Source organism: Magnolia sinica, chromosome 15, assembly GCF_029962835.1.
Source record: "Magnolia sinica isolate HGM2019 chromosome 15, MsV1, whole genome shotgun sequence".
Lineage (NCBI taxonomy): Eukaryota > Viridiplantae > Streptophyta > Magnoliopsida > Magnoliales > Magnoliaceae > Magnolia > Magnolia sinica.
In genome coordinates, this window is record NC_080587.1 from 62,875,137 (window position 1) to 62,901,936 (window position 26,800).

At 39.8% G+C, this 26,800-nt stretch overlaps 1 protein-coding gene across 5 annotated transcripts; it reads left to right on the top strand.

Annotated features, from left to right (window-relative positions):
* The first annotated feature begins 713 nt into the window (after positions 1-713).
* Positions 714-25,884, top strand: LOC131226648 (two-component response regulator ORR21-like). Of its 5 annotated transcripts, XM_058222252.1 has the most exons (7): positions 714-1,197; positions 15,841-15,993; positions 16,078-16,479; positions 16,650-16,726; positions 19,117-19,644; positions 19,810-20,280; positions 24,658-25,063. In XM_058222252.1, the coding sequence occupies exons 1-6, from the start codon at positions 1,011-1,013 to the stop codon at positions 20,278-20,280; spliced, it is 1,818 nt and encodes a 605-aa protein (XP_058078235.1). In that variant the 5' UTR covers positions 714-1,010; the 3' UTR covers positions 24,658-25,063. The 5 variants fall into 5 exon arrangements, with proteins under 5 accessions (XP_058078235.1, XP_058078234.1, XP_058078233.1 ...); XM_058222251.1 differs by lacking the exon at positions 24,658-25,063 and adding an exon at positions 25,473-25,884 and having other exon boundaries at positions 715-1,197; positions 19,117-20,280; XM_058222250.1 differs by lacking the exon at positions 24,658-25,063 and adding an exon at positions 25,489-25,884 and having other exon boundaries at positions 716-1,197; positions 19,117-20,280.
* Positions 25,885-26,800: the final 916 nt, after the last annotated feature.

A 26,800-nucleotide genomic window follows, 5' to 3' on the forward strand; every position in this document is an offset into this window, starting at 1 on the left:
CTGAAAAAACTGATGAAAGGAGTGGATACAAAATACATACATCAAGGTGGTCCACGCAATGAGGTCCACACTGTCTCGGGTGTATTCGGGGTCTCCCCTAATCCGCTTCCTTACTAAAAACACTGGGTAACGCATATGGTAGACAGTCCGAGGCGCCCGTGTCGTGTAGCGTGGGAATGATCCCATGCGTTTTAACGTATAGCGATTGGCATACTTACAAGCTGTGTGGGGCCCACAAATGATTTATACAAGTAATCTAAACCGTGCATCTAGTGACCATATTCATTAAATCCGTAAAATCAATAATAATTCTTATCAAAGGCCCATTTGGGAGCACTGCAGAGAGCAATGTATAATCACGCCTAAAATCTATATAATCACCTGTTGTGGCGTATCTAAAAATTTTAATAGATTTATTTTAGCTACATCCCTTCTTGATAGTGCGTAGCAACTGATGAATGGGATGGATGACATGTAATATGGACCCTACATTCTATTTGGAAGGTTGTACGGTGGTCGTCCCCCTTCTTCAATGCCCCTCATTATTCTCTTGGTGTGGCCCACTTGAGTTATTTACTAGACTTGAATTTCTAGACCGAAAATTGTTGGACGCATCTAACGGATGGTTGGATGGAAATCAAACATCAAAACTGGGCCCCACATGGATAGAATGTATGGTAAAAAGCCGTACATTCGTACGCACGGACCATTCCCCGCTGTAATAAGCTTCTTCTTCTTTTTCTTCGAGCAGATCTAGCAAAAATCGGAGAAAACGAACCCCGAAAGCGAAATTTCAGCATTTCTGCGCTAGATTCTAATCAGACAGCGCTGATTCCAGCATTTTTCTGCGAAGATCCGGCGGAAATCCGTCCACGGAACGGAATCGATGCCAATCGACGGTCCGATCCACCGCATCAGAAGATCCAATGACTATAATTACGCCAGGGTGAAGAGGAGGGGCCTCTGAGGGTTTGTTTTTAAAAAGGAGCTTGATTCCATTGAAATCTGCAATGGATACTCTGCAGAAGCTGCCGGCGTCGAGCCATAGGACGACAGCGGCGAGCAGCTTCGGATCTTGTAAGACGGAGGGCGCTGTGCCCGACCAGTTCCCGGTCGGGCTGAGAGTTCTTGTCGTGGACGATGACATGGCGTGCCTGAAGATCTTGGAGCAGATGCTTAGGAAATGCCTGTATCAAGGTCCGTTTGGCTCTGCATTTTGTCTGATTTTCGCAATTCTCGGGCAATTTGATATACTTCCCTTGGTGCTTGGAGGAAATGGTGGTTTTAGTGGAGGGATGGAAATTCTAGGGTTAGGGCGTTAGATATGATACTATATTAGAATGCTGTTATTCGGCTTGCGTTATTGAAGTTGAATGCAGCTCCATCTTCATGGCATGCGTAGGGGCCGTTTGGATGCCTGTAAGGTTATAACTTGTAAACGACTTACACCTGAAAGTGAGTTTTAGGTGTAACTTTTTTCCATGTTGTCTGTCTTCCTGTAAGTGTTTACAAGTTAGAAAGAGCTTATAGCTTCATCCATAAGCGAAGGTTATTGCCTTCCAAATCGGCATTAGAGTCATCAGGTGTTTGTAGATTACTTTGCACCTGCAAGCCAAGAGATTACTTCCTTGAGTGATGTTTGGTTAGTGGGAGTTTATATAAACAAACATTATAGTTGTGTATACATTCCTGTTTATTCAAGTCAGTTGATGATTCTGGTTTTATGACATTGTATTTTTTGTTGTCTACTGCTTGTTAGATGAGCTGGTAGAGACATTGTAGTGTGAGTGATCCAGGGTTCTATCCCTGGTAGTGTTAAAAAGCAAAAAAGAAATCAATGTTTATGCGTAGGGTGAATGGACAGAATGGTAAGGCATCTCTTGGTAGAGATTTTTAAACCACTTGGAATTAGCATGCGTGACCATACCTGGCATGTAATTGCCATACCACACTTCTAAACTAAAAGTATCCATGCCATTGGGAGTGCTCATTTCTTTGATCATCTTTGACCCCATTTCGATTAATGTAGTAACGATTGCCACTGTCCTATATCAATACTCTTAGTAGACCAGATTATTGAGGTTATTGTTCATAATCCATTTTAAGTATCTAGTAAAATGTTCAAACTCATAGAGTACATACCATATATCCTATTCATTGTATGTTATGGTGACACGTGATCCTATGTGGGAGAATGCCCACATTATTCCAAAGTGGGCCACACATGTCATTCATATCCAGGCAAGGATTTTTATATATGGTTTGGATCAACTAGATTGAGCATCCACTGAGCACCACATGATGTGGTCTTATACATGTACGAGAGAGCCTACATGTACCAGATCTCTTTATTCATGTGGAGAGAAACCAAGAAGTTGGTTTGGGTTTCTTGTGCATTATGCATGTGTAGAATTCGAGGCCTTTAGGAAACTGGTTATGGGTAGGTTTTCTAGTAAGTTGTTCTTGAGTCGAGACAAGACTCGCCCAAATCGTGGTTGAACTAGCTGGGTGACTTGTGGTATCGAACATGATTGGGTTCAACTGAGTCTGAGTCGGCTTGGACGAGTAGCATGGGACTTGATCGAGTCTTAAAACCTTGGGACGGATGTGTTTTGTCTACAAAGTTCTTGGTGCATGCAAAGGGAAACTAACTCAACAAGTCATGACAAGCTCCAACTCTTAACAACTAATTAAACAATAAGTCCTCTGGACATCTGGACTCACAGTTTGACTACATTATGTGCGTGGTCCACTAACTGATTGACCACTCATGAGTAGGGGTGTACATGAACCGAGCTAGCTCGACTCGACTCGACTCGACTCGAAAAAGCTCGATTCGACTCAGTTCGAAGCCGAGTTCAAGCTGAGTCGAGCTGATTTTTTGAGCTTGAAAATGAGTTCGAGCCGAGTTCGAGCAGGCCCCAGCTCGAATCGACTCGGATTGAATCCAGCTTGGAGTGGGAAGAGATTTGAAACCTTCATTAGAGAGTGATAGGCGGTCAAATGCACCCAGTACACTCAAACGCACACAGCAGGAACAGTTGCAACATTGGCAGAAAAACAGGCGAATGTTGGTAAGTTTGCTCTCTGTTCTGTCCTTTCTTTGTGGTTTGCTGCTTCTAACCCTTGGTCGTAGCAGCTTGATGAGATGAAAGTTTTTTCAATTGTGTAAAGCCATGAATGTGCAGTATAGTTAGTAACTTCTAGAGATTGTAGGGTTTTTATGTTACTTAGAAGTGTTTATAAAACAGTGGGTTTTTGAAGTTGCAGTTCAGGTGTTTGTGGAAATGCCTCAATGGTGATCTTGGCTCGAACTCGGCCCGAGCTGCTGACCGAACCGAGCCGAGCCGAGCTGGCCAGTCAGGCTCGAGGACCGAGCCGAGCCGAGGTCAGCCAGTGTTCGAGCCGAGTCGAGCTGAGGCCAGCTCGACTCGGTTCGACTCGATGTACACCCCTACTCATGAGGCCTCTAGATTGACCAGGCCATTATTTAGGGGCCAAAAAATCTATCAGGATATATCATGGGGGCCAAGATTCTGATCTCACAAATCATTGGGCCTACAGTACATAGGCTTTAATGGGATTCACACCTAGGCTGCTTCAGTCTCTCCCAGTGGGAAGAACTTGCCCTCAAATTTGGATCATGCATGGTCCACTAACTGATTGACCACTTGTGAGGCCCCTAGATTGACTAGGCCATTATTTAGGGGCCAAAAAAATCTATCAGGATATATCATGGGGACCAAGAATCTGATCTAACATATCATTGGGCCTAGGCAGAGGCTTTAATGGGATTCACACCTAGGCTGCCTTAGTCTCTTCCAATGGGAAGAACTTGCTCGTAAGTTTGGATCTCTGCATGCCTCCATTGACATGGTTCGCCTGATGTCTTGTCTCCGTTGGCTTTGGTGGGAGTGAATAAAGGCCCTACTGTTGAATTGACATGATTATCACTAGATCTTAAACCGGTGTGTTATCTTGCCACTTTTGGCTTCTCATGGATCATAATCATCCTTGCTTCTACCATCTCATCATTGATCTTCGAATTGGCTGTTTTGATTGTAGTTGCAGGGTGCTCAACATGCCGATATCATCATTAACATCTCTTATTGAGATTTGTCGATCTGACCCTTAATCTTGCTGTCAATTCTTTCATCAATCCAATTGTCAATCTATCTGTTGCTTTGTTCTGTGATTTGTCTACAAACCCTCTGGTTTGAAGCAGCAAATCCCATGCATATTGTATGCCCATTTGGTGCCACAAATTTCACAATATCATTTCTAGCTATTCCCAGTGTTACCCACTTGACAGAAGAGTTTATAAACAAATATCATTTCCTGATATCATTCTCTGTGTTGGGATATACCATGAGACCAACAAGTTGATTCAAGTCTTGGTCCTTCATCTGATGCAAGTCTAGCCATTGATCTATCAGCAGATCCTTTCGATAATTCTTTGGTCAATTCGATCGTTGATCCATCTGTAGATCATTTGCAAATTAATTTGTTGGCACTTCTTTCGGTTCATTTATCAAATTTTCTTGCATTTCTTCTTTTTGAGGCTTCATGGAACTTGTGAGCTCCTTATACATGTACCTCTTCCCATCACTCCGGAAAGAATGGGTATTATTTCTTGCATCATGGATCACATCTCAATTCTGTATCCACAGCTTGCTTTCACGATCCTTCTACACAGGTGCTGCTCCTACTTTGAATCGTATTCCAAACCTGTGCTTCTGCTCCCATTGGCTACCTGTTTTTCTTTCTTTAGATATTGAACTTTTATTGAAGAGAAAAGCTAAAGAAAAATCTAAGGCAAAAACTGCAGCTGCAACACGAACAAGGAAGACAAACATCAATAACCTTTAGACAAGAGGCCCATCCCACTACATCTAGCTTTGCCCTTTTGAACACCTCCGATACCGTACCACTTTAATTCCAAAAAAACCTACTGTTCCTCTTCCCCCCAAAGAGCCTATATGACTGCCAACAATTTCCTACCTGTTTATACTAAGAAACATTTTGAAATCGATGCTTCTCCATTCCGTCACCCGAGTCTGTTGCTGCTGTGGTTCACACTTTGCACAACCATAATCTACAGTCTTCCAAGAAGAATTTGAGAATGGTCCACAGGATGATCGCAGGCCACACATCTTTAGGTAGTATCCTGCAAAGGAATTTGTAAATGACAAAAATAATATAAGGCAAATTTGTTCCACAACTCATGACAAACTCGAACTTTAGTAATGAAATAATAAAAAAACTTGATGGACTCATCGACCTGTGGTTTGACTGCGTCATGTCTATGGTCCACATGTTATTTAGACCATTATCAGGGCGCACAGGAAATTCCAGACAGATTGTGCCTAGACTTTTGTTGGACTCTGTCCTGACTCCTAAGCTGCCTCATCATGCCAATTCTAAATAACTAGCCTAACATTTCTAGTCACTATCCTAACTGATAAACCGCTCATGTGGGGTCCACATATTGATGAGACCATTATATGGGCTCACAGAATTGTCTGGATGGATCATGGGGCCCATGTCTCAATCCTAAGCTTTCATGGGAATGCACTTTGGTTGCATCATTAAGAAAATTCTAAATCACTAAACAGCTATATTTGCAAATATACAGTAAAACCCATCTCTTGTAATAACTTTTTTACCTATACAAGCTCACACATGGTATGTGCCATGGTCTTATATTTTGCTTTTGCACTAGATCTTGCTATTACACTTTGCTTCTTACACTTCCGTGTGACTAAATTTCCTCCTATAAATGTACAATATCCGGTTGTTGACTGCTGATGAGATCACGAACCTGCACAAGTAGAATACTTAGTAACTTGGAGATGATCATGTCGCTTATATAAGATTCCTTGACCTGGAGTTCCCTTGAGACACCGCAAAATCCCGACAACTGCATCGAAATATGGAGATATAGGAAAATGAAGAACTGAGTTACCACATTAACAACATACGATATGTTTGGTCAGGTAATAATCAAGTAAATAACTTTTCCAACCAATCTAATATACCTTTCCGAGTCGTCAACTATTTCTCCTTGATCACTCCCTTTTTTGTGATTAGGATCCATTGGTGTATCGACAAGCGTATCACTAAGGAGACATTCTTTCTCTAAGTGAATCTAAGGTATATATTCGTTGTGATATATTAACCCCTTCTTTTAATTCGAGAAACTCTATCCCTAGGAAATACCAAAGATGACCAAAACCTTTTGTTAAAAAAATCATGTTGAAGGTCTTGCTTGAGTTCTTCAATTCCTCTATTGTCACTACCTATGACTACAATATCGTCTACGTACACAACCAACACATTTAGCCCAGACGCAGCCCACTGTATGAAGACCAAGTGATCAACCTAACTCCTCTGTAACCCATAGGCCAACACAACCTTAATGAACTTATCCAAACACGCCTGTGGTGATTGCTCCAACCCATAGACCGCCTTATGAAGCTTACACTCTTTATTTGACTTCCCCTGAGCAACAAACCCAGTGGTTGCTTCATATAGACTTCTTCTGGATTTCCATGAAGAAAGGCGTTTTTAATGTCAAATTGAAATAAAGACCAGCCCTGGTTAACTACAATTGAGAGAATAACACGAATGGAATTGATCTTAGCAATTAGAGAGAATGTCTCAGTGTAATCAATTTTGAGAGTTTTACGAGTGTATACCTTAGCAACTAATCGAGCTTTAAATCTTTCGAATGTTCCATGAGGTCAAAACTAAGCGGCATACACCCACTTGTGTCCAACATCACGCTTGCTAGTGGGAAGATAGGTCAATTCCCAAGTACCAGTACAATGAAGAGAAATTATCACTTCTTCCATAGCTTGCTTGCACCCCTCATGATACAAGGCTTCCTGATATGACTTAGGATTAGAATGCGAGGAAAGAGATAATGCAAATTCGAGAAATCTGGAAGAAAAGAGTCAAATCTAGAAATATGATGTTCAGTACAAGACACCTTTCCTCTGTGCAGTAGGAAGATTATAAGAATTCATTAGGTTTAAGATCAAAAGGCTTGGAAGATGTGGTGGATGGCAAGTCATGGACAACTTCACTATCTCCCTTCTTCCGTCTTTAGCAAACCTTGAGAGTAGGTTCAATTGTAGGAAGAGACTAACCTATGGAAGAAAGTGATTTGATATGGGATGAACCTCTAAGGGAAGAGGCATTGACATCGTAGAAGAGGACTAAAGATCTTTCATTGCATGAGCTTTGACTCATCTAAAAAGAATAGCATAGATTCAAAGAAGGTAATATTGCCACACACGATTCGTTTACGAAAACTAGGACTGTAACACCTATAACTTCTCTGTATTCTGGAATGCCCAAGAATCACAGATTCTATTACTTGGGGATCTAATACATCAAAACTTACTCTAATCTATGGACAAAGCACATGCACCCAAAAACTCTAGGGGAAAGAAAAAATCGTGGAATCTTAGGAAATAAAATCTATGAACAAAGCACATGCACCCAAAATTCTGTATTGGTAATGGTGCCGTAATGATCAATGTTACCGACATGGGGGCGTAACGATTGTTATGACCCCCATAATGTTTGAAATATTTTTATGCTTGAAAAATTTTGAAAAAATATTTAGAAAATTCGAAATAATGTAAATATTCCAAATATGTATTCATTTTTTTTTTTTTTTTTTTTATAAAATTTTTAAAAACATGTTTATGGCAGCATAACAGTCAACTTTCAAAAAAAATGGTAGCGTAAAAGTCCACTCTTTGGTGAGAGTGTTGTATCTGGTTGTCTGGTGAATTTATGAACATAGTTTGGTTATGTGTCTCTAATATATACACTTCACAATCAAGCATTAGAACTAGAAATCGGGAAAAAGGAATAAATACTACATTTTTTTTTTGTTGAAAAAATGGCCCTTGGGCTTGTATTCGTACAATCGCTTCAATCTATGATTTTAATCTTAAAAACTGTAGACTGTAGTAAGAGTGGTTGAAATCTGCTGTAAAACAATCTAGGAAAGTTTCGAAATGTGAAAAGGAAAAAAAAAGGAGAAAAATAGATTTAAAGAGAAAAAATAACCGTTTTTTTAAAACCTTTATAGAGATAATGGTCGTTATGCCCCATAACGGCCGTTACGGTTTCAAAAAACCAACTACCCCGTTTCACCCTTGTATCACATAACGGTCACAGCCATTACTTATACGTATTGGCCTTTATGGCCATATTGTAATAGATACAAAATACTTCGAATAAAACAGGATGATGTGATTGACCCGCTAGAATGGAGGAAGACATGCGATTAATTAAGTTGCGTGCAAGTAGAACAACATCACTTCAAAAGACATTTGGAACATTCATATGCATTAACAATGTTCAAATAACTTCTAACAAGTGATGATTTTTCCTTTTAACAACGTCGTTTTGTTGTAGAGTGTAAATACCCGATGTTTGATCCAAGGCCATGTCCAAATAAATATGAATTAAAAGTAATTTGATACATACACTATTGCATGGTCAGATCGAAGCAAACACACAAGTTGGAAATGAATTGGTTCTACACCTCCATATGAAACGTTTTAAAAAATAGAAAGTAACTTAGATCGATCTTTCATTAAATAAAGTGAAGTGATTTGGGAAAAATTATCAACAAAAGTAACAAAATACTTTCCTAACATACTAGAGATCAAAAGAAAACCCCAAATATCTAAATGTACTAAAGTAAATGGAACTTTACTATGCTTTTTCACTTATGGAGAAAAAGAGATCTTATGATGTTTACTCAGCTCACACACCTCACATTCTAACTCTAACACACTGGATAATGACAACACAATACTATTGAGAATCTTCAAAGATGGGTGATCAAGATGATAGTGCCACTAGTAAGGAGAGATACTTGTTTGTGTTTTTGGTCTAACTAGATCACGATCAAGATAGTAAAGTACACCATGTTCATGCCCTCTCCTAATCTCGTCTTTGTCTTTGGATCTTGGAAAAAATTAGTGTGACCAATAAAATGCTACAAAGCAATTAAGAGATTTAGTGAGTTTACTAGCTGATATAAAACTAAAGGTGAATTTAAGGACAAAAAGCACAAACGACAATCATAGTGAGGGACTAGCATTAACTATACCTACCACACATACTTTGGATAGGGTATCATCTGCCAAAGTAACAAGTGAACTCGTCACTGTCGAAGTAACGAAGGATAAGGCACTGGATTCACCTTTCACGTGATCATGCTCTAGAGGTAGTATCCCATGAAGCAGGAGATTAAGAGGCTAAACAAGTTATAGTTGAGTTTACAAACATAGTTGTAAAAGAAAAAGAGGCATCGGAGGTAAGGTTGAGTTTTCAATAATTTGGTGTACTCATCCTTAGTCTGTGTGGCCACATCTTTGGAGGGAGTGGACGGTTGAGATGCTACTAGTCATAGGACTAGTCAGACGAGATCCACTATTCTCTTTAGAATAAGAGGTTTGATTAGCTCATGTTGGTTTGCCATGGATATCCCAACACCTCTCCATTGTGTGATTAGTTAGCCCACTATGAGTACACTTTCGAGGCCCATGACCTCCACCAAAATCATTATGATCACCTCTACCACCTTGATTATCTTGTTGTCCACGACCTCCTCCTCGTCCAACATATGACACTAATGCGAATCTGTCATGGTTCCACTAGACTTGACATTAAAATCAAAGGATACATACTGAAGATTGGCGTAAACTTCTTCATCACCAATGATTTGCGGTCACATTGGCTCATATTTTGGTCTCTATTAGGCAAGAACTTGGTTACACGAAACTCTTCATGTTGCTGTAGTTACTTCCTTAGGGTCTGTTTGGGCAGTGGGATTAGAAGGGATTAGGTGGGATGGGATTCAAAAAACATCATTATTACCCATGGCAGGGATTGTCCCCTCTTGTCATGGGATAAGATTAATGCCCTGCTTTGTTGATCCTACGGTGGTACATTGAATGGATATACCCACCATCATTTGAATTATTGAGAATAACACACATTTGTTATATCTAAACTGTTCATTTGTTTTGTAACCTCATTTTATGGCATGGGCCTAAAAATGAGGTAGATCCAAAACTAATGTTGCCTCAAAGAAGTTTTCAACGGTAATTATTCAATCCCCGTTGCTTTCTATGGTGGGGTCCACTTGAGTATTAGATTTACCCGATTTTTTGGCCCATGCTCTAGAATAATCTCAATGAATGGGTGGACGGTATGGATATAGCCCACACATCATGGTGGGACCTACAACAACTTGCTAACATTGACTGAAATTGGCATGGGACCCAATGCAATTCTATTTAATGCAATTCCAAGCTTTTCCATTCTTCCCAAACGTGTAGTGGAATTGGCACAGGACCACATGAATCCCATCCCACCTAATCCCTTCTAATCCCACCGCCCAAACAGACCCTTAGATTGCTAATTAGCTGATGCACATTTAGCTCTTCCCACATTCCTTTTGATTTTTGAGAAATATTCACCTAGGGATTTATTCCCTTGTTGGAATGTGAAGATTTCTTCAAACAACTAACAGATACGAGAAATGTTGTTCTCTGATAAATACATCTCACACAAAGTATCCCAAACTTCTTTTCCCATATCCAAAAATATCACTTTCTCAGTCATGGATGTTTCCATATTGTTCCACAACCATGTCATAAATCATAATATGACCATACTCTTGAATCCATTCATCATACTTACTGTTACTTTCATCAGGTTTCTCCATGGTCAAACATTTTAGCTTTCCCTTGGCCATTGAGAAAATTTGTATAGATTTGGATCACTGGAGATAGTTAGCTTCATTTGACTTAGTAGAGGTAATTTGAGCTTCCTAAAAGTCGGATGGATTCACTTAACTAAGTCTATGCTCTTTATTTATGCTACATCTCAATTAGAGCCAAATTTAATACCATAAAAAGACAAGAAAACTTGAGAAACTGCTTGCACTACTCCCGAAGCGATGATTAGTCCAGTCGCACATTCCAACATGATAAAAGCTTAATGCATGAAGCAGAAATCAGCCTAACACTTCCATGTTCACACACTAGAATGCATAACAGTCACTGTTGTTGATGTCTTAAATCTGTCAGTAACAGGGTCTGTCGATGCCATCCTGGTTTTGTATGTCGAAGACATGCTTATTGTCAGTCATAACATGTCTGAGATCGACATAATGAAGACTTAGTTATCAGGGAAATTAGAGATTAAAGGTCTAGGGGCTACAAAAACGGTTATTGGCATTGACATACACAGAGATAGGAAGAGGAACAGGCTATGATTATCTCAGGCAGAATAAATTGACAAGGTATTGATGAAGTATGTGATGGATGAGGCAAAGCCGGTTAGCATTCTTCACATGACTCATTTTAAGCTATCGCCTAAACAATGTCCTAAAATCGATGAAGAAAAACATGATATGTCTCGTGTGCCTTATTTGAGTGTAGTTGACAGCTTAATGTATGCCATGATCTGTAGTAGACTGGATATTTCACATGCAGTGGATGTTGTTAGCCGATACATGTCTAACCCCGACAAGCAACACTAGGAGGCAGTGAAATGACTACTTCGATATATTCGAGGTACACAAGATTATGTCCTAACATTTGAAAAATCAGGGCTTAAGCTAGTAGGCTATGTGGATTTAGATTATGTGGGCAATATGGATAATAGAAGGTTGAATATGTGCAGAATTGAGTAAGTGCGTAAGTTGTTTCCTAGTCTGGCTGTGACACTATATATATCAAGTGTAATCGGGATTTGGGAGTGAGAGAGGTGTATTAGGGCTTTTTAATTCGTTCCTAAGGGTTCAAGTGCATAGCTAGGGCTTGTGAAAAGAGATTCAAGGTTTGTTCGAATCGGTAACCTACTATCTCTTGTAATTTCTACTTTCATAGTGCATTACTCGTCGCTTGTGCTGTGGTTTTTTCCCTTAAGGGTTTTTTTGCATAAAATTCGAATTGTTCTTATTTGGTCTGTGCGATTGCGTGTACTTTGCTTGATTCATATCTGGGTGTTTCTGCAGTTTCCAATACTTATCACCACACTCTTCACATGTAGACTATATAAGAGGCCAAAACACCAAAGAAAAGAAACCCTAGGTTCCTTAAGGGATGCTCAACCCAAGAGAGAATGAAAAGGAAAAAAATGGAAAAGAAAAAAGAGATTTAAGAGGTAGGAGACTAGAAGAAGATCTCAGCTTGATCGATTACCGGAGAGGGTTAGGACTGGACATCCCCACCCACTTGCTTTTATCCACTCAAGTTATAAAACCAAAATACCAAAAATACCCCCCACTTGATACAATTTACAATATAAGCCCCTAAGAATATAAAATATGCATAACGAGAGGAACGATAAAAAGGAGGATTAGGTGGGCTGTATTTTCATACAACCCATATTAATCAGCTTTAACAACACTGAACAATAACAATGTTAGATCTCAAAACGGTTGCAACTTACCACACTCTAAGAGAAAGATTAGTGACTTACTTCTGTTTCAAAATTTCAGAAATTGACAAAACCAAACTCAAACATGCATAGAGAATTAGCAAAAGATGACCACAAATCTTGAAGCTTCAAAGACCTTTGGGTTGGCACATGCCCCTGTTTCATTGGATTGGATGGCTGTATGGTCAAGATGTTTCGCCCAACTGACTAGAGTAGTGAACACCTGATTGGTTATTCAAGAGCCTGTGAGGAAGAGCAAGTTCTTCAGTTTATGGTTATGGTAGCAGATGAAGCTATACATATTACAATTGATTTTGGCATCTATATTTATATTTGAGTAGAATTATTTTTCCCTAACAATGTAGAACACTTCTTGATGCAGGACATGAAAGTTAAACGTGATACGCTAGATTTCAGGCTTTAGATCATACTCATTTAGAAACAATCACAAAAATTCCACATCCCACATAAGATTAAGCATTCGACAAGGGGAATCTATGAGGGTCCAAGCCTACACATGTTAGGGCTGGATCAATTAAAAATCATAGACCAAACAATGCTCAAAGGAGAGTAGATTCATCCACTCTTTCAAAGAATTATTCCCCAATCCAAGGGATTCATATGTTTCAATTCGGGAAAGCCTAGGGTTTGCAAAAGTGGAATAGAACTTGGAATTTGGGATTATCTAGGGTTGGGGTTAGGGATTTAAGGCGAGAGAGGAGAGGATTAGAGGAGAGAGAGAACTTGAAAATAGTCCACACACGTGGACAACAATCTAGCCTAGACGCATGTGCGTGGGATTCTGCCCGCACGTGTGTGGGGCCCACGAACCCAAAAAGGGACAGCATGGGGTTAGTCGGCCAGGGGTGGACCACCCACACACCAAGTTTCGGGCCGATCGGTCATTCGGTCTGTGCATAGTGCTTCATCGAAGTTTCAGCCCTCTTGGAGGGCCTGATTCTGCAAATCTGCTGTAGAGGAAGGATCGACTGCAAAAGGGGGTGGATTTGATGATGGGATGGCTGTGGGAGATGATGAATATTGAGGGTAGGAGGTGGGGGCGATTTGGGATGGGTGTGGCTTCGCACCACGGTAGTTAGCCCTTTGAAGAAGGGAGAGTTTCTCACCTAATTAGATTTTCACAACTCAGAGAATTAGAGAAGCAGGAAAACGCAGAATTTTATTCATAATCTTCAATGAAAAAACCTACATGGGGTTGCCTATTTATAAGAAAAACCCTAAACCCCAAAAGCCGCGCCTTGTGCGCACACTATTACTTAGAGACGAAGTAAGAAAAATAACAATTAATCAACACAATCAAAACCGTTCATGATGTTCCTAATAGCGATAATAACCAAAACTCAAAATCCTAGATCATCTAGGGTAGTGGGCCACGATCATGAGATCTAATGGTGGAATCCCTATGATGATCGGGTCCACTCCAATGCTCCATAGCACAACCCCCTAACTAAAAGGTCCTCCATAGAGGTCGTCATCGATCTAGATCGATAGTGGGGCCTTCCTCCTTGCATATGTGCGTAGGGTGGGGCGCGTGCGCGTGCGCGTGATGTCCCCATCACTTCTCTGGTGAGTCTGTAGTTGATACTGTTGATGTCAACAATTACTACATATGAGGATGATTTTCCACTACCTGCTAATGCATTTCTTTTTCTTTGTTCAATACCATCACCCACATGATAAATAGGTAGAACCATAGAACACAATATGTTGGCGATATGATCATTGCCTTTATGGGTATGGTCTATCTCTTTCCTTTAATGAATCGTTACTAACCACAAAAAGAAGTACAGAAAAAAAAGAGATAGGGAACTGCTGACTCCTATGCTGCATCATCAAGACAATTCTAAGGCCGTACCCTCAAAGATAAGAAAGATATCAAATAGATTTATCCCTAAATCACTACCCTCAAAATTCTAGTTTACAACCCTCACTGATTGACCACTCAAGTGGGGCACACATTGATCAAACTATTTAGGGGTTCACAAACTGTTTGGACAGATTGTGGGGCTCAGATCCCACTCTTAGGCTTTTGTGGGATCCACTCCTCGGCTGCATTACTAAGACAATTCTAAATCACTACACTGAACGGTAAGAGATCAAATAGATTTATTCTATTCCCGTTGAAAACCAACAAAAATAGGGTGGGGGTAACAGTGGTTTACAAAAGAAAAGCCACAGGTTTACCAATGCCTGTTGGATCAACTCGGAACCACTGCCATTTAATGTGGAATATCTATTGACATTGGACAATACCAATTTTAGATCTCAGAAAGATCAAAATGCTCCAAGAGAAACGAAAAACACTGACTTTTTATTTTGAAATTTCAGATGTAAAAACCCACCTCAAACATGTTTAATTAGCAAAAGTCACCACTAATGTTGAAGCTCCAAAGACTTTTGGTCACCAACCTCACTGGATGACATCATTCATATTGTTGTTGATGCTCTCTTTGCTGTATGGTAAAAAATGTTGCTCCTACCTGTGATGAGAGTAGCTGATTAATGCCTTTTTGGTTATTCATGAGCCTGTGAGGAAGAGGAAACAAATCAATTTGAGAGTTACGGGAGGGGATGAAGGTGGTGATTGATTTCCACATCAATATTTTTGGTCGATCAAAATCTTTTTTCCGTAACTAGGATAACTTTTCTGGTGAGTCTGTAGCCCTTCACGCCTTTTGTGATCAACAAGTACTGTTGACATCAACTGACACTATATCTGAAGATGCATTTGTTTGCTCTCTGCTAACACACACACACACACACACGCACACACACACACACACACAGAGGGACCAGATTATTGCTGAGAGGATAAAATAGGTGGAACCATTTTAGATGGAACAATTTTATAGGGATATGCGAGTGTACTTGTGAATAAGGTTACTACTGTTTTACCCTCATGGTATCACTATGTTGTTATGTGGTGCTGAAATTGTGACTAGCTTCAGGCATTACTTGTCTCCTTATTACAGTCCGAAATGTTAAGTTTCAATTCATTATTTCCTTCTTGTATCCTCATCAATTGGTTGCTGCATTTAATGGGGAATATTCCACTTCCTGAGATACGTAAGAAGGCAGTTTTTGTGCCTTCATCCATAATCCATGTTTCTTCTGTTAGTGTTAGGAAATATTTGAATATGGAAATTGACAATTTGTTATTGGGATCTTTTCAATTGCAGCTTTTTTGATTTTAATGAATTATTCAGGACTAGCCTATTATGGTTTCTGGTTTCATGGGTGACTAGAATATTCGTGTAGCTAAGTTCCCTATCAAATTGCTTTTATGGAAATATACCTACCAGATGTACTGACAACAAAGTTTTCTGATCCCTGCAGTGACAACTTGCTGCCGAGCTACGATTGCTTTATCTCTGCTTCGGGGGGAGAAGGGTGGTTTTGACATTGTAATAAGTGATGTTCATATGCCTGACATGGATGGATTTAGACTCCTTGAACATGTTGGGCTGGAAATGGATTTGCCTGTTATCAGTAAGTAATATTCATTCTACTCTAATTTTGTTAGATCTGGTGTTCTATAAACTAACAAGAGATTTTATTTTATTTTTTCATCAGTGATGTCCGCAGATGGGAGAACCAGTGCAGTGATGAGAGGAATCAAACATGGTGCTTGTGATTATTTAATTAAGCCTGTCCGCATAGAAGAACTGAAGAATATATGGCAGCATGTTATTAGAAAAAAGTGGAATGGAAGTAAAGAACTAGAACATTCGGGTAGTGTCGAAGACACTGATCGAAATAGACGGGTAGGTGATGATGCTGAGTATGCTTCCTCCGTCAATGAAGGAACGGATGGTAACTGGAAAGTTCAGAAAAAGAGAAGGGATGTTAAAGAAGATGAAGATGATGGTGAGCTGGATAGTGACGATCCTTCTACCTCAAAGAAACCACGTGTAGTTTGGTCGGTAGAACTCCATCAGCAATTTGTCAGTGCTGTAAATCAACTTGGAATTGACAGTATGCACCCTGAATATCCCATTTTTTTTTTTTTTTTTTAAATTTCTTTCTCATGAATTTTGTTGCCTGTTGATTTGCTGCATGATGTCATTCTAATTACAGGTTATAGTGCATTTGAAAACAATTTTGTTGCTGCATGTTGATTTGTATTTTATTATTTTTGCTTGCAGAGGCTGTCCCGAAGAGAATTCTTGAACTGATGAATGTTCCAGGTCTAACCAGGGAAAACGTTGCAAGTCATTTGCAGGTTCGATTGCATCCATCAACGGCTTTCTTCTTGGTGGCACATGCTACTCATTCATTATTTCAGTTGGTCATTTATTACCACTAGGAATGGAGAAGAGGAAATATGAGAAGAAATAGATAAATATAGACCTAGGGTATCATACCACTATATTAAAAGGATAGAACTAGGCATTCCATGACTAGCTCATACAACATCAAATTCACAACATAACCACTCACAAGCTTTAAAAGTCGAGTCATTTATCATTAAAAAAAACCAAGTCTCTATACCATACATATGCTCAGTGTTCGTATTATCGGTATCATTACATGTATCGCTGGGTGGGGATATGGAAACATGTATCACTATCACCGATATTATCCCTACTCATGCACCGTCAAATTCACAACATAACCAATCACAAGTTTTAAAAGCTGAGTCATTTATCATTAAAAATAACTGTCTCTACACCATACATATGTTCAGTGTTCATAGTATCAGTATCATTACATGTATTGCTGGCTGGGGATATGGAAACATGTATTGATATTGCTGATATTATCGCTGATTCCTGGAAATGTATCGCTGATTGAGGGAAATGTTGAGGAAACACGAGGAAATGGTGGAATTTCTCAATGAAACTTCAGGAGATGATAAAATACACATATTTACATATTTAGGAATCAAATAATTGCAAAAAAAGACACATATTAAGTTTATCTTTAATGGGGGAAAAGCATGACTCAGGGAAACATTAGAGAAAAATGGGGGAAATGGTGGAACATTTCAATGATACTTCAAGAGATGCTAAAATATACATATTTCCATACTTAAGAATCAAATAATAGCAAAAAAGACGCATATTTGCATATTTAGGAATAATATAACAAGTTTCCCTTTAATGGGGCCTAAATGCATGTATTGTTGAATATTAGGGGAACATGGGGAAAATGGTGGATCCAACCATCCATCCATGCATGCACATACATACACACAAACACATGCATGATCCATCCATGCATGCACATACATACATACATACAAACACATGCATGATCCACCCATCCATGCATGTATGCGTGCACACACACACACACATCCATCCATCCATCCAACCAACCATCCATGCATGTATGCGTGTACACACACACACACATCCATCCATCCATCCAACCAACCATCCATGCATACATACATCCATCCATCTATGATCCATCCATCCATGCATGCATGTATGTATATAAACACATATAAACATGCATTTCATCATACAACCATGCACCTATAGAAAAAAATTTGAAACGGAAAATTTTTTAATAAACAATTTTTTGGCGATATCGATACATTGGCGATGTTTTTGAAATATTGCTGATACATTGCTGATGCAAGCAACACCTGGAATTTATATAGTCGAAAATATTGGCGATACAAGCAACACCTGGTATTTACACAGGAAAAAATATTGGTGATACCTTGGTGATATTGATACATTGGTTATACTTGGCGACGTATCGCCGATGTCTGGAATTTCTGACACTACAGTGTTATCGGTATCATCGAGCTGGAATTTACAGAGTCAAAAATATTGGCGATACACTGGCAATATTGATACATTTGCGATACCTGGCGATATATCGACGATTCCTAGAATTCTAATATTACCAGTGTTATCGGTATTGCCGAGGTGGAGATTCAGATAATATTGGGGATATTATCGATAATATATGGGATACTTCAAACAATGCATATACACCAGTATATTTAAAGACTTTGTACACCACAGTTTCCTAATTTGAATAAAGGTCTCCAACTATTTCTTTGTAAACAAGTTTTGTTCTAAAAAGGGTACTTTGAGATTAAATAAAAAGTGAACTTTGCTAACTATCCACCCATGCTTGTGTTCTAATGAAAAGTGCACATGAAACAATCAGGTGTGCATGTATGAAATGATGCAAATTTTTCAGACAATATGTTGTTTAGGTACGTGTGTGGCCTAACTGACAGTTAAACAGCCTGAGCTTTTGGTCACGTGGTGCACATTGTGGGTCCTGACTTACACAAGGATTGAATTTTTTACACGCAATATTTGAACATGTGGCTGCATGCAGATTTTCGTGTTGAGGGTTGTATGTGGGACTAGTGAACTCTGCTATATGTTTGTTTCGTTGAGCACATCATGAAAATTTGCAGGCTGTGACAGTCACAAGTTTGAATATTTCCACCCACCGACATGCACATACTCACATGTTTCCTAACCTTCCAAAGTAGGATTGGTGTACTGGCTTGGCCTTTTTTGTTTTTTCCCCCTGCAAAACTTTGAGTAAAATATGGTTATTATTCTTCAGTAGTTTAACATACTACTTTAGGTGGTTCTTCTTATCTGAATAGTGTGACTCTGGTTTCAATCACAGAAATTCAGACTTTATTTGAAGAGATTAAGTGGAGTAGCCCAACACCAGGATGCAATCGCTGGTTCCTTTGGTGGGCCTGTAGAACCCAGTGCAAAATTGGGTTCTCTAGGTAGGCATGATCTCCAAGCATTGGCTGCCTCGGGCCAAATTCCATCACAAACACTGGCTGCCCTGCATGCAGAACTCTTCGGCCGGCCTACGGGAAGTTTAATCTTGGCTGGAATGGACCAGCATGCCCTTCTACAAGCATCACTACAAGGACCCAAGTGCAGTCCTGTTGAACGTGGTGTGGCGTTTGGTCAGCCTATATTAAAATGCCAATCCAGCGATACCAAACAATTTTCTCAACCAAGGATATCTATTGAGGATATTCATTCAGCATTTGCAACGTGGCCAACTACTCACCTTGGCACAGCAGGTTCCATTAGCAGCATGGGAGGGCTGAATCCTCAGAATAGTAACCGGCTTGTGCAGATGCTACAGCAGCAGCAGTCATCTGCGCTTCCAGAGTCTAGCCACATCATCAATGTACAACCATCTTGCCTCATAGCCCCGTCTCAATCTTCAAATGGTTTCCAGCCCAGAAACAATCCCGTTCTGATCAACCAAAGCTCTGGCTTTAACAGTAGTTCCATTGTCGACTACAGCCTACTTCCTTCTCAATCAAATAATGCATTGTTGGGTTCTGGACAGGTCCCAGATAGGGATTTCAAGAATGTGGACATGCTAAGTGGGTACTCAATCCCAGACGTACAGGTCTCACCATCAGTATCATCTGGCCTGATCCGTGCTGAGAGCAGCACAGGTTGGCGGGCGCAGAATGCGGGCATGAATATCAATTCTTCCAGCAGATTGCCAGGGCCTGTGCCCAACATCCGTGAGATTCCTGGTTCTTATACCACAAGGACAGCTGTACTGCAGGAGCAAGGGCAGGGAAGGAATCTTGGCTTTGTTGGCAAAGGGACTTGCATCCCCAGCAGGTTTGCTGTGGATGACATTGAATCAGCCACGAGTGACCTGAGCCATGACAAGATGTGTGCAGACAGCAATGGAGATAGAGTGAAGCAGGAGCACAGTATGGATGTTATGGGGAATGCAAAAGTTGGCATCCTGGCAATGCAGCATTTTTCTTCGGGGGATCTGATGAGCGTTCTCTCCAAATAGGTAATTTAGTTCTCAGTGTACATGCTTCCTTTATTACTCCACATGGGTAGATAACTCTTATGAGGTCCTGCTCATCAGCCAATTTATAGTTTGCTGATGCACATGATCATGTACATGCGGGGCTCATGGTTCTGTCCTCTGAAATGTTCATGTGGATCCTCATTTTTTCAGAGGGGATGACCTGTGACTCCTGTTTTCAAAGATCCTAACCATTCAATATTTTACCTGTCTTCATTGAATGTGGTCCACTGCCATATTTTCTTTCTCATAACCGTCTATTTATGCGCCACCATATCAAATGATTGTAATCTTTCCAGTCTAGAAGATTTATGGGGGATCCCAAATCCAGGGTGGATCCCAGCAGATTTACCTGTGGATCTCCAAACCACAGGCTGCAATTGTATGGAATCCTGTGTCAGCAAACTGTACATTGCTGATGAGCAGTACGGTGTAATTCCTGAACTCCAATTTTGCCTTGAGTTCTCCTCTCTTTCGCATCAACATCCCTTTCTTTCATGAGGTGTTATCACACAATTCTCTGGTTGAAATGTTGTCCACTACCATTCGGGTTCTCAGTTTGTACAAGTGGGGTCCATGGTGGCCTATAAAAAGTGGGATGCTGGTTCAAGAATCCAAAATATTGATATGATGGGCCTCACTGTGGATGGCCTATGCACCAATAATCCCCAGATTGGAAGATCTTAGCTGTATAATATTTGGCCATTTTCTTGCCTGAATGTGAACCCATTCATGTATTTTGGCTCTTAAGTATCTCTTTGACTATTCTGTTAAAGGATTTCCTCCAATCTGTGATTTTTTGGTGCATTGGCCATCCACAATACGGTCTAACATCAATTCTTTGACCACTGAACTGTGTGACCTACTTGCTTCCACTTGCTCAAAATAAAGACTAGAATGCTACTGTAAAACCTTTTCAGCCTGAGCATTTAATAACACTTGTTTCACATGGAAATGCATTCTTTTTGTGCCTGTTTGGATTCGTTGAAATATAAATTGAGGAAACATCATTTCCATGAAAATGAAATTTCCGTTGTTTGTTTTTGTAAATTTTTTAAAAATGCCATTTTCATTTTCTTCTCATTTTTTTTTTTCCTTTCAAAAATGTCCTTTTTTCATTCTCTTGCCTAGACTTGGGAAACATCATTCCAAGAAATTATGGGAAATGAGAGGAAACAACCACCCTTTCATAAAGTACTCCACACGGTTTCTCCATGGGCCATTGCCCATTTTTTAAGTGCTCCGCATGTGCATTCACCCATCTTCAAGTGCGCCACGTGCCAATGTGCCACGTGTTGCATGTACAACCATCCATCTTAAAGTGCCACACATGCCATTGTGCCACATATACAACATGTGCCATTGCCCATCTTATAATGATTTGGGTTTCAATGTGCCACATGCATCACATAATCCCTCAAAAAAAAAGTGCCACACCCCAATGTGCCTGCCTCATCTTCAAACACCCTACATGCCACATCCTATTTTGCCACATGTGCCACATGGCCATTGTCCATCATTTAGCACTTCATCTATGCAACATGTGCCAATGTGCAACATATGCAACATGTGCCAACGACCACCTTCATGTGTTCCACATGTGTAGACATCCATTCAAGTTCCCCACATGTGCCAATGTGCCCTACGCCATGTGTCACAATCCATCTTAAAGCACCATACATATGCCAATGTGCCACATGCGACACCTAAAACATTATCAAGTGTGCCAACATGCCACATGCCCAATGTGCTACCCTCATCTTCAAGTACTCTACGTGCAAATGTAGCACATGTGCAATTGTGTCACATGCACTGCCCTTTAAGCACTCCACATGTGCCACACGTGTCAACATGCCATATGTGCAACATGTGCCACCATCCATCTTCAAGCTTCTCATACGTGCCAATGTCCTACATGTACTGATGTATCACATGAGACACTTTGACAAATGTGCCACAACCCATCTTTAGTGCACACGTGTCACCTTTCGTCTTTTGAGTAAAAATGTTATGAAAAATTCCTTTTTTTTTTTTCTTTTCTTTTTTTTTTTTTTAATTAAAATTTTTAAAAACAACATATTTGGATTTGAGGAAAAAAATTTCAAGAAAATCATGTTGAAAAACAATAAGGGGAAATGGCTTTTCATTCTCATTTTCTTTTCTAGAAATTGGGTTTCCCAGAAAACACTGTTATTACCCTCAAATTTTTATTTTTTATTTTTCCCACGTCTAAACCAGCCATTTTAATTCTAATCAACAAATCATGCAATGATTTTCACCAAATGATGGAAAAGCATGTGTCTAATTTTTGGGTGATTTAATAAATGCGATAATTATTTGGTGAAATTAAAGTATGAGCTGACCCTCGTGGAGATGACATAAGAGCTCTCTCTCTCTCTCTCATTAATTATGGTATTAATTCACCAAAATATCCTTATGTTCAATAAATGACCTTGTTATTGAGCTTAAATTTTACCAGAGTTGATTATTATGATATTAAGAGTAGTTATTATGTCCTGATGCATAGGGCGTGGATCTTGTATGCCACCAGTCCATGCATATGGTTCAGTGGTTCAGATTGTTGGTCCAATGGGGAGTACTGAATATTCCAAAGAATCAACTAGATAAAGAGTGTTTTAACAGGTATTATCATTAAGAGCTTAGAAATACAATGGCCGGGTGAAAGTTTGGACACCACTGTTTGGTTTTTCAGTTTGTATGATTGGGACCCATGTTTCAGTGATCCAAACTAATCATATTATGGGCCCACCTATTGATGGCCCATGCACTGCACATCCCTTAGATTGGAACAACCCTGATCCTTTGATATGTGGCCAACAAAGAGGCAGTTAATAAAGAAAATACAGCAACTATTCACATTCAACCTTTTGCATATATGTCTACTAGCTGGGATTTGGAACATTTGGTTGGAAAGAAATAACTGTTGTTTCAGGAATGGAAAGGGGCATCTTTCGGAAGTTTTTAATAGGGGGAAATCGAATGTCATGGAATGGGCAAGTGTATCTAATGTTTTAGGCATCGATCAGTTTCCTGTCTTGTGGCCAGAATTGTAAATGCTTTTTTCTTTTCTCTGTATTCTTTGGCTTCGGCCCTTTATCAATAAAGTCGTCATCGCTTGGAAAAAAAAAAACTATTCACATTCAACCCCCAAAAAGCCCAATATTCCATGGTTAGGATTTCCAGTCTGCTGTGTTTTTGGTTCAAGCCCCATGCACAGGGATGCCTGTCAAATCTATGTTTTGGATGGCTGATTAGGGGTGTACATGGAGTCAAACCGAGTCGAGCTGGCCTCAGCTCGACTCGGCTCGAACAGTGGCTGACCTCAGCTCGAACTCGGCCCGGTTCGGTCAGCAGCTCGGGCCAGCTCGGGCTGAGTTCGAGCCAAGATCGAGCTGAGTTTGCCATTGAGGCATTTCCACAAACACCTGAACTGCAACTTCAAAATCCCACTGTTTTACAAACAGGGCAATGGTTTTACAGGTATTTTCTTAAACACCTTTTAAGTAACATAAAAACAAAAAAAAAAAAACAAAAAGAAAAAAGGTATTTGTTTCATGTACGTACCTTCCTTGCCACCAGCCACATTTCGTTGAGGCATTTTATCAAACAGTTGGTGAGCAACATCAATGGCAAAGTAACCGAGTCACCGAACTAGTTCGATCCGAGTTCGATTCGAGCTGGATTCGATCCCAGTCGAGTCGAGCTGGGGCCTGCTCGAACTCAGCTTCGAACCAAGTCGAATCGAGCTTTTTCGAGTCGAGTCGAGCGAGCTAACCGAGCTAGCTCGGTTCGTGTATACCCCTACGGCTGATCCATGGTCTCCACTTGATCCCACTCGAACAAACAGATAAGTGTAAAGTACCGCACACTTTTTGGTTCGAGCAGTGTATGATACCTCATTTATTAAATAAGTAATTTGCCTGAGCCAGCAAAGTTGTTGCAAGACTAACCCCTGATTAGATCACCAAGCCAAACTTGATTGGGTCTCCTACTCTGGAGTGGAATTGTGGTGTGTTTGTATCATGAATGCCTGCAACCCATGAAACTATGTGCATGCATGTTGATGTATGCCACTCACACTCATGGTTTTTATATAATTTTTTGGTATGTATTTGAATTATCTTCACAAGTTCGCATGTAGCTTTTATGTTTGAATATTTAAGGATCTGAAAACTCAAGTTGATGTCCTGGGTCGGGTCTACTTGACTTGACATAGTATTTAGTCAGTAAATTGTTAATAAAGCAATAATAAATTTTTAAAATGGTTCTGAACATGTAAAATATATATAACTTATCATTAACTTTCACAAGTATGGCATGTGGTGCATTTTTTTACAGGTGTTCTCCTATCTCATGGAGGTTGCAGGTTTGAAATGCATCAGACTTCTTTTTACCAAAAAAGAGCTGTTTCAGGCGAGTGACTTGGTTCGAGTTTTTGCGAGTCCACTGATTCAAGACTCAGTCACGTTCTCCATCAAGTTTCCTATGTGGCCTGGCTTTGAAATCCCGCTGACTTGGCTGAGTTTCGAGTTGGGTCACCGGGTTTTAGATCTATGGTTTGACCGCCCATCTCACCAGAGCATTCATGTATATATGTGGATGTTTGTTTAATCACTATAGATCTCTTTATGTCCATGTACAGGATTTGATGCATATATTATCACTGTGGAGCTATTCTGTGTGAATATGATCCTTAACTCTTTCATATCTAAGTGTGCATACATCATGTATGTGTGATTGTGTACATACATGTACCGTAATGCCGAATGTTCATGCATGCAAATGTGTTTGATGGCATATGATCCATGAATTGTGCTATACCTCATGTGTACAATCTACATCTGATATTGGAACCAACACATGAAACCATGGCTTAGCTTAAAAAGTATATGTAATGTCTTGACGCTTTCCGCCGTACATCTAACATAAAATCCTTAACATCTGGCATCCGTCATGTCTCACATCTAACATAAAATCCATGACATCTGGATGACATCTTCTTAACATGTTTTGATTGATAAAAGTGTGCCTTATGCTTATCTATGTTTCAGTAAATGCATGTTTGTATGTTTTCCATTCATATGGATGGCATCTGCCTATGTATGAATGTGTCATGTCTTTCTGGCGGGCATCTGACATAAGATTCTTACCAGTTGCCATGCCTTGCAGCAATGGACGGGCATTTCAAACTCCCTGTTACAAATCAATGGGTGGCGTCCAAGTGGGAAGAAAATCCATGTGAAGCATCTCTTCATTATTATTCTTGTATTCTCAGGACCATTCATTGTGCCAGGCTGGAATTGGATTTTCCCAGTCTGCTCCCCAACAAACCAGAGGTAAGATGCTAGACTTCTCTGAACTCTTCAATAGAGAAAGGAGAAAAAAGAAAACGAAAAATGGGTACTGGCTATATGTGTCATAGCTGCTGGTGATGATGGAGCATGCTCTCTGTATGGGTTATGGGAAGTCTTAAATTGTCTCTGGGAAGAGTAAATGCCTTGTCTTAGAAATCTTTTTTTCTCCCTTGTTTGGAGAAGATAATGGTGCTGTTCAAGTTTAGTCTTCCATGGTAGATGTCAGTTATTGGAGCATCAATCCTGGCTGTAGAAAGTGTACCCTACTTGATGAATGGCCTCTATCACTTGTTGTCTGCTCAAATCTCTAAGACTTGTTCCACAGTCTCACATGAGGGGCCCTTGGTTGAATCATGTCTCTTCCAGCTACCAAGTTTTTTTTTTTTTGTTTTTTCAAGGATAAGCAGCCGAAACCACTTGCCATTGATTGGGTGGAAGGAATAATCCAATGGAAGTGATTCTTGAGAGCTATCATTAATCACGAGTGATAGACGATGGTCCAGATCAATGATCACATCATTTTAAAATTAATTTCGAGTTCCATTTTCCTAGTCATCAGTTGAATGTTTATAAATGCTCAATAATAGTGTTGGTGAGAGTTATGGTTAGAGCTGTACACTAACCGAGTTAACTTGACTCGGAAAAGCTGGACTCGGCTTGAAACTGAGTTCGAGCCAAGTTGAGCTCGAAAAAATTTCAAGCCGAGTCCAAGCTAGATAGAGCTCGACTCGACTTGGCTCAGAACTTGACTTGGTGCAAATCTATTTGACTTGGATCGGTTTCACTTAAAATATTCACTTAATATAAATATTTTGTAAACATTTATATATTTAAATAAATTATACACACACACACACATTAATGTTCACTCCCCAAATATAGGGTTGTGATGTAGTAATAAACTCGGTAAGACCGAGGTCGAATCCACAGGGACTGAACTTGTACGTTTCCTGAAACTAGGTAGAAATAGAACTAGACTAAGATATGATCTAAACCAAATAAAATTTAAGAAACAATTGTGGAATAATTATCTAAAACTTTAAGGAATTCTGAGGAAGGAAACTAGGGTTTCAGAGGATCTACTTGTAGAGATCAGGGAGAAATTATGCCTGCTTCAGAAATCATGG

What these genes read in the sequence shown, in the direction of transcription:
- LOC131226648 (XM_058222251.1), top strand. Translation starts at nt 1,011, where the DNA reads ATGGATACTCTGCAGAAGCTGCCGGCGTCGAGCCATAGGACGACAGCG. An exon ending in AAATCAACTTGGAATTGACA is followed by an intron (nt 16,480 to 16,649) that starts GTATGCACCCTG and finishes TTTTGCTTGCAG; the next exon opens with AGGCTGTCCCGAAGAGAATT. An exon ending in ACGTTGCAAGTCATTTGCAG is followed by an intron (nt 16,727 to 19,116) that starts GTTCGATTGCAT and finishes TTTCAATCACAG; the next exon opens with AAATTCAGACTTTATTTGAA.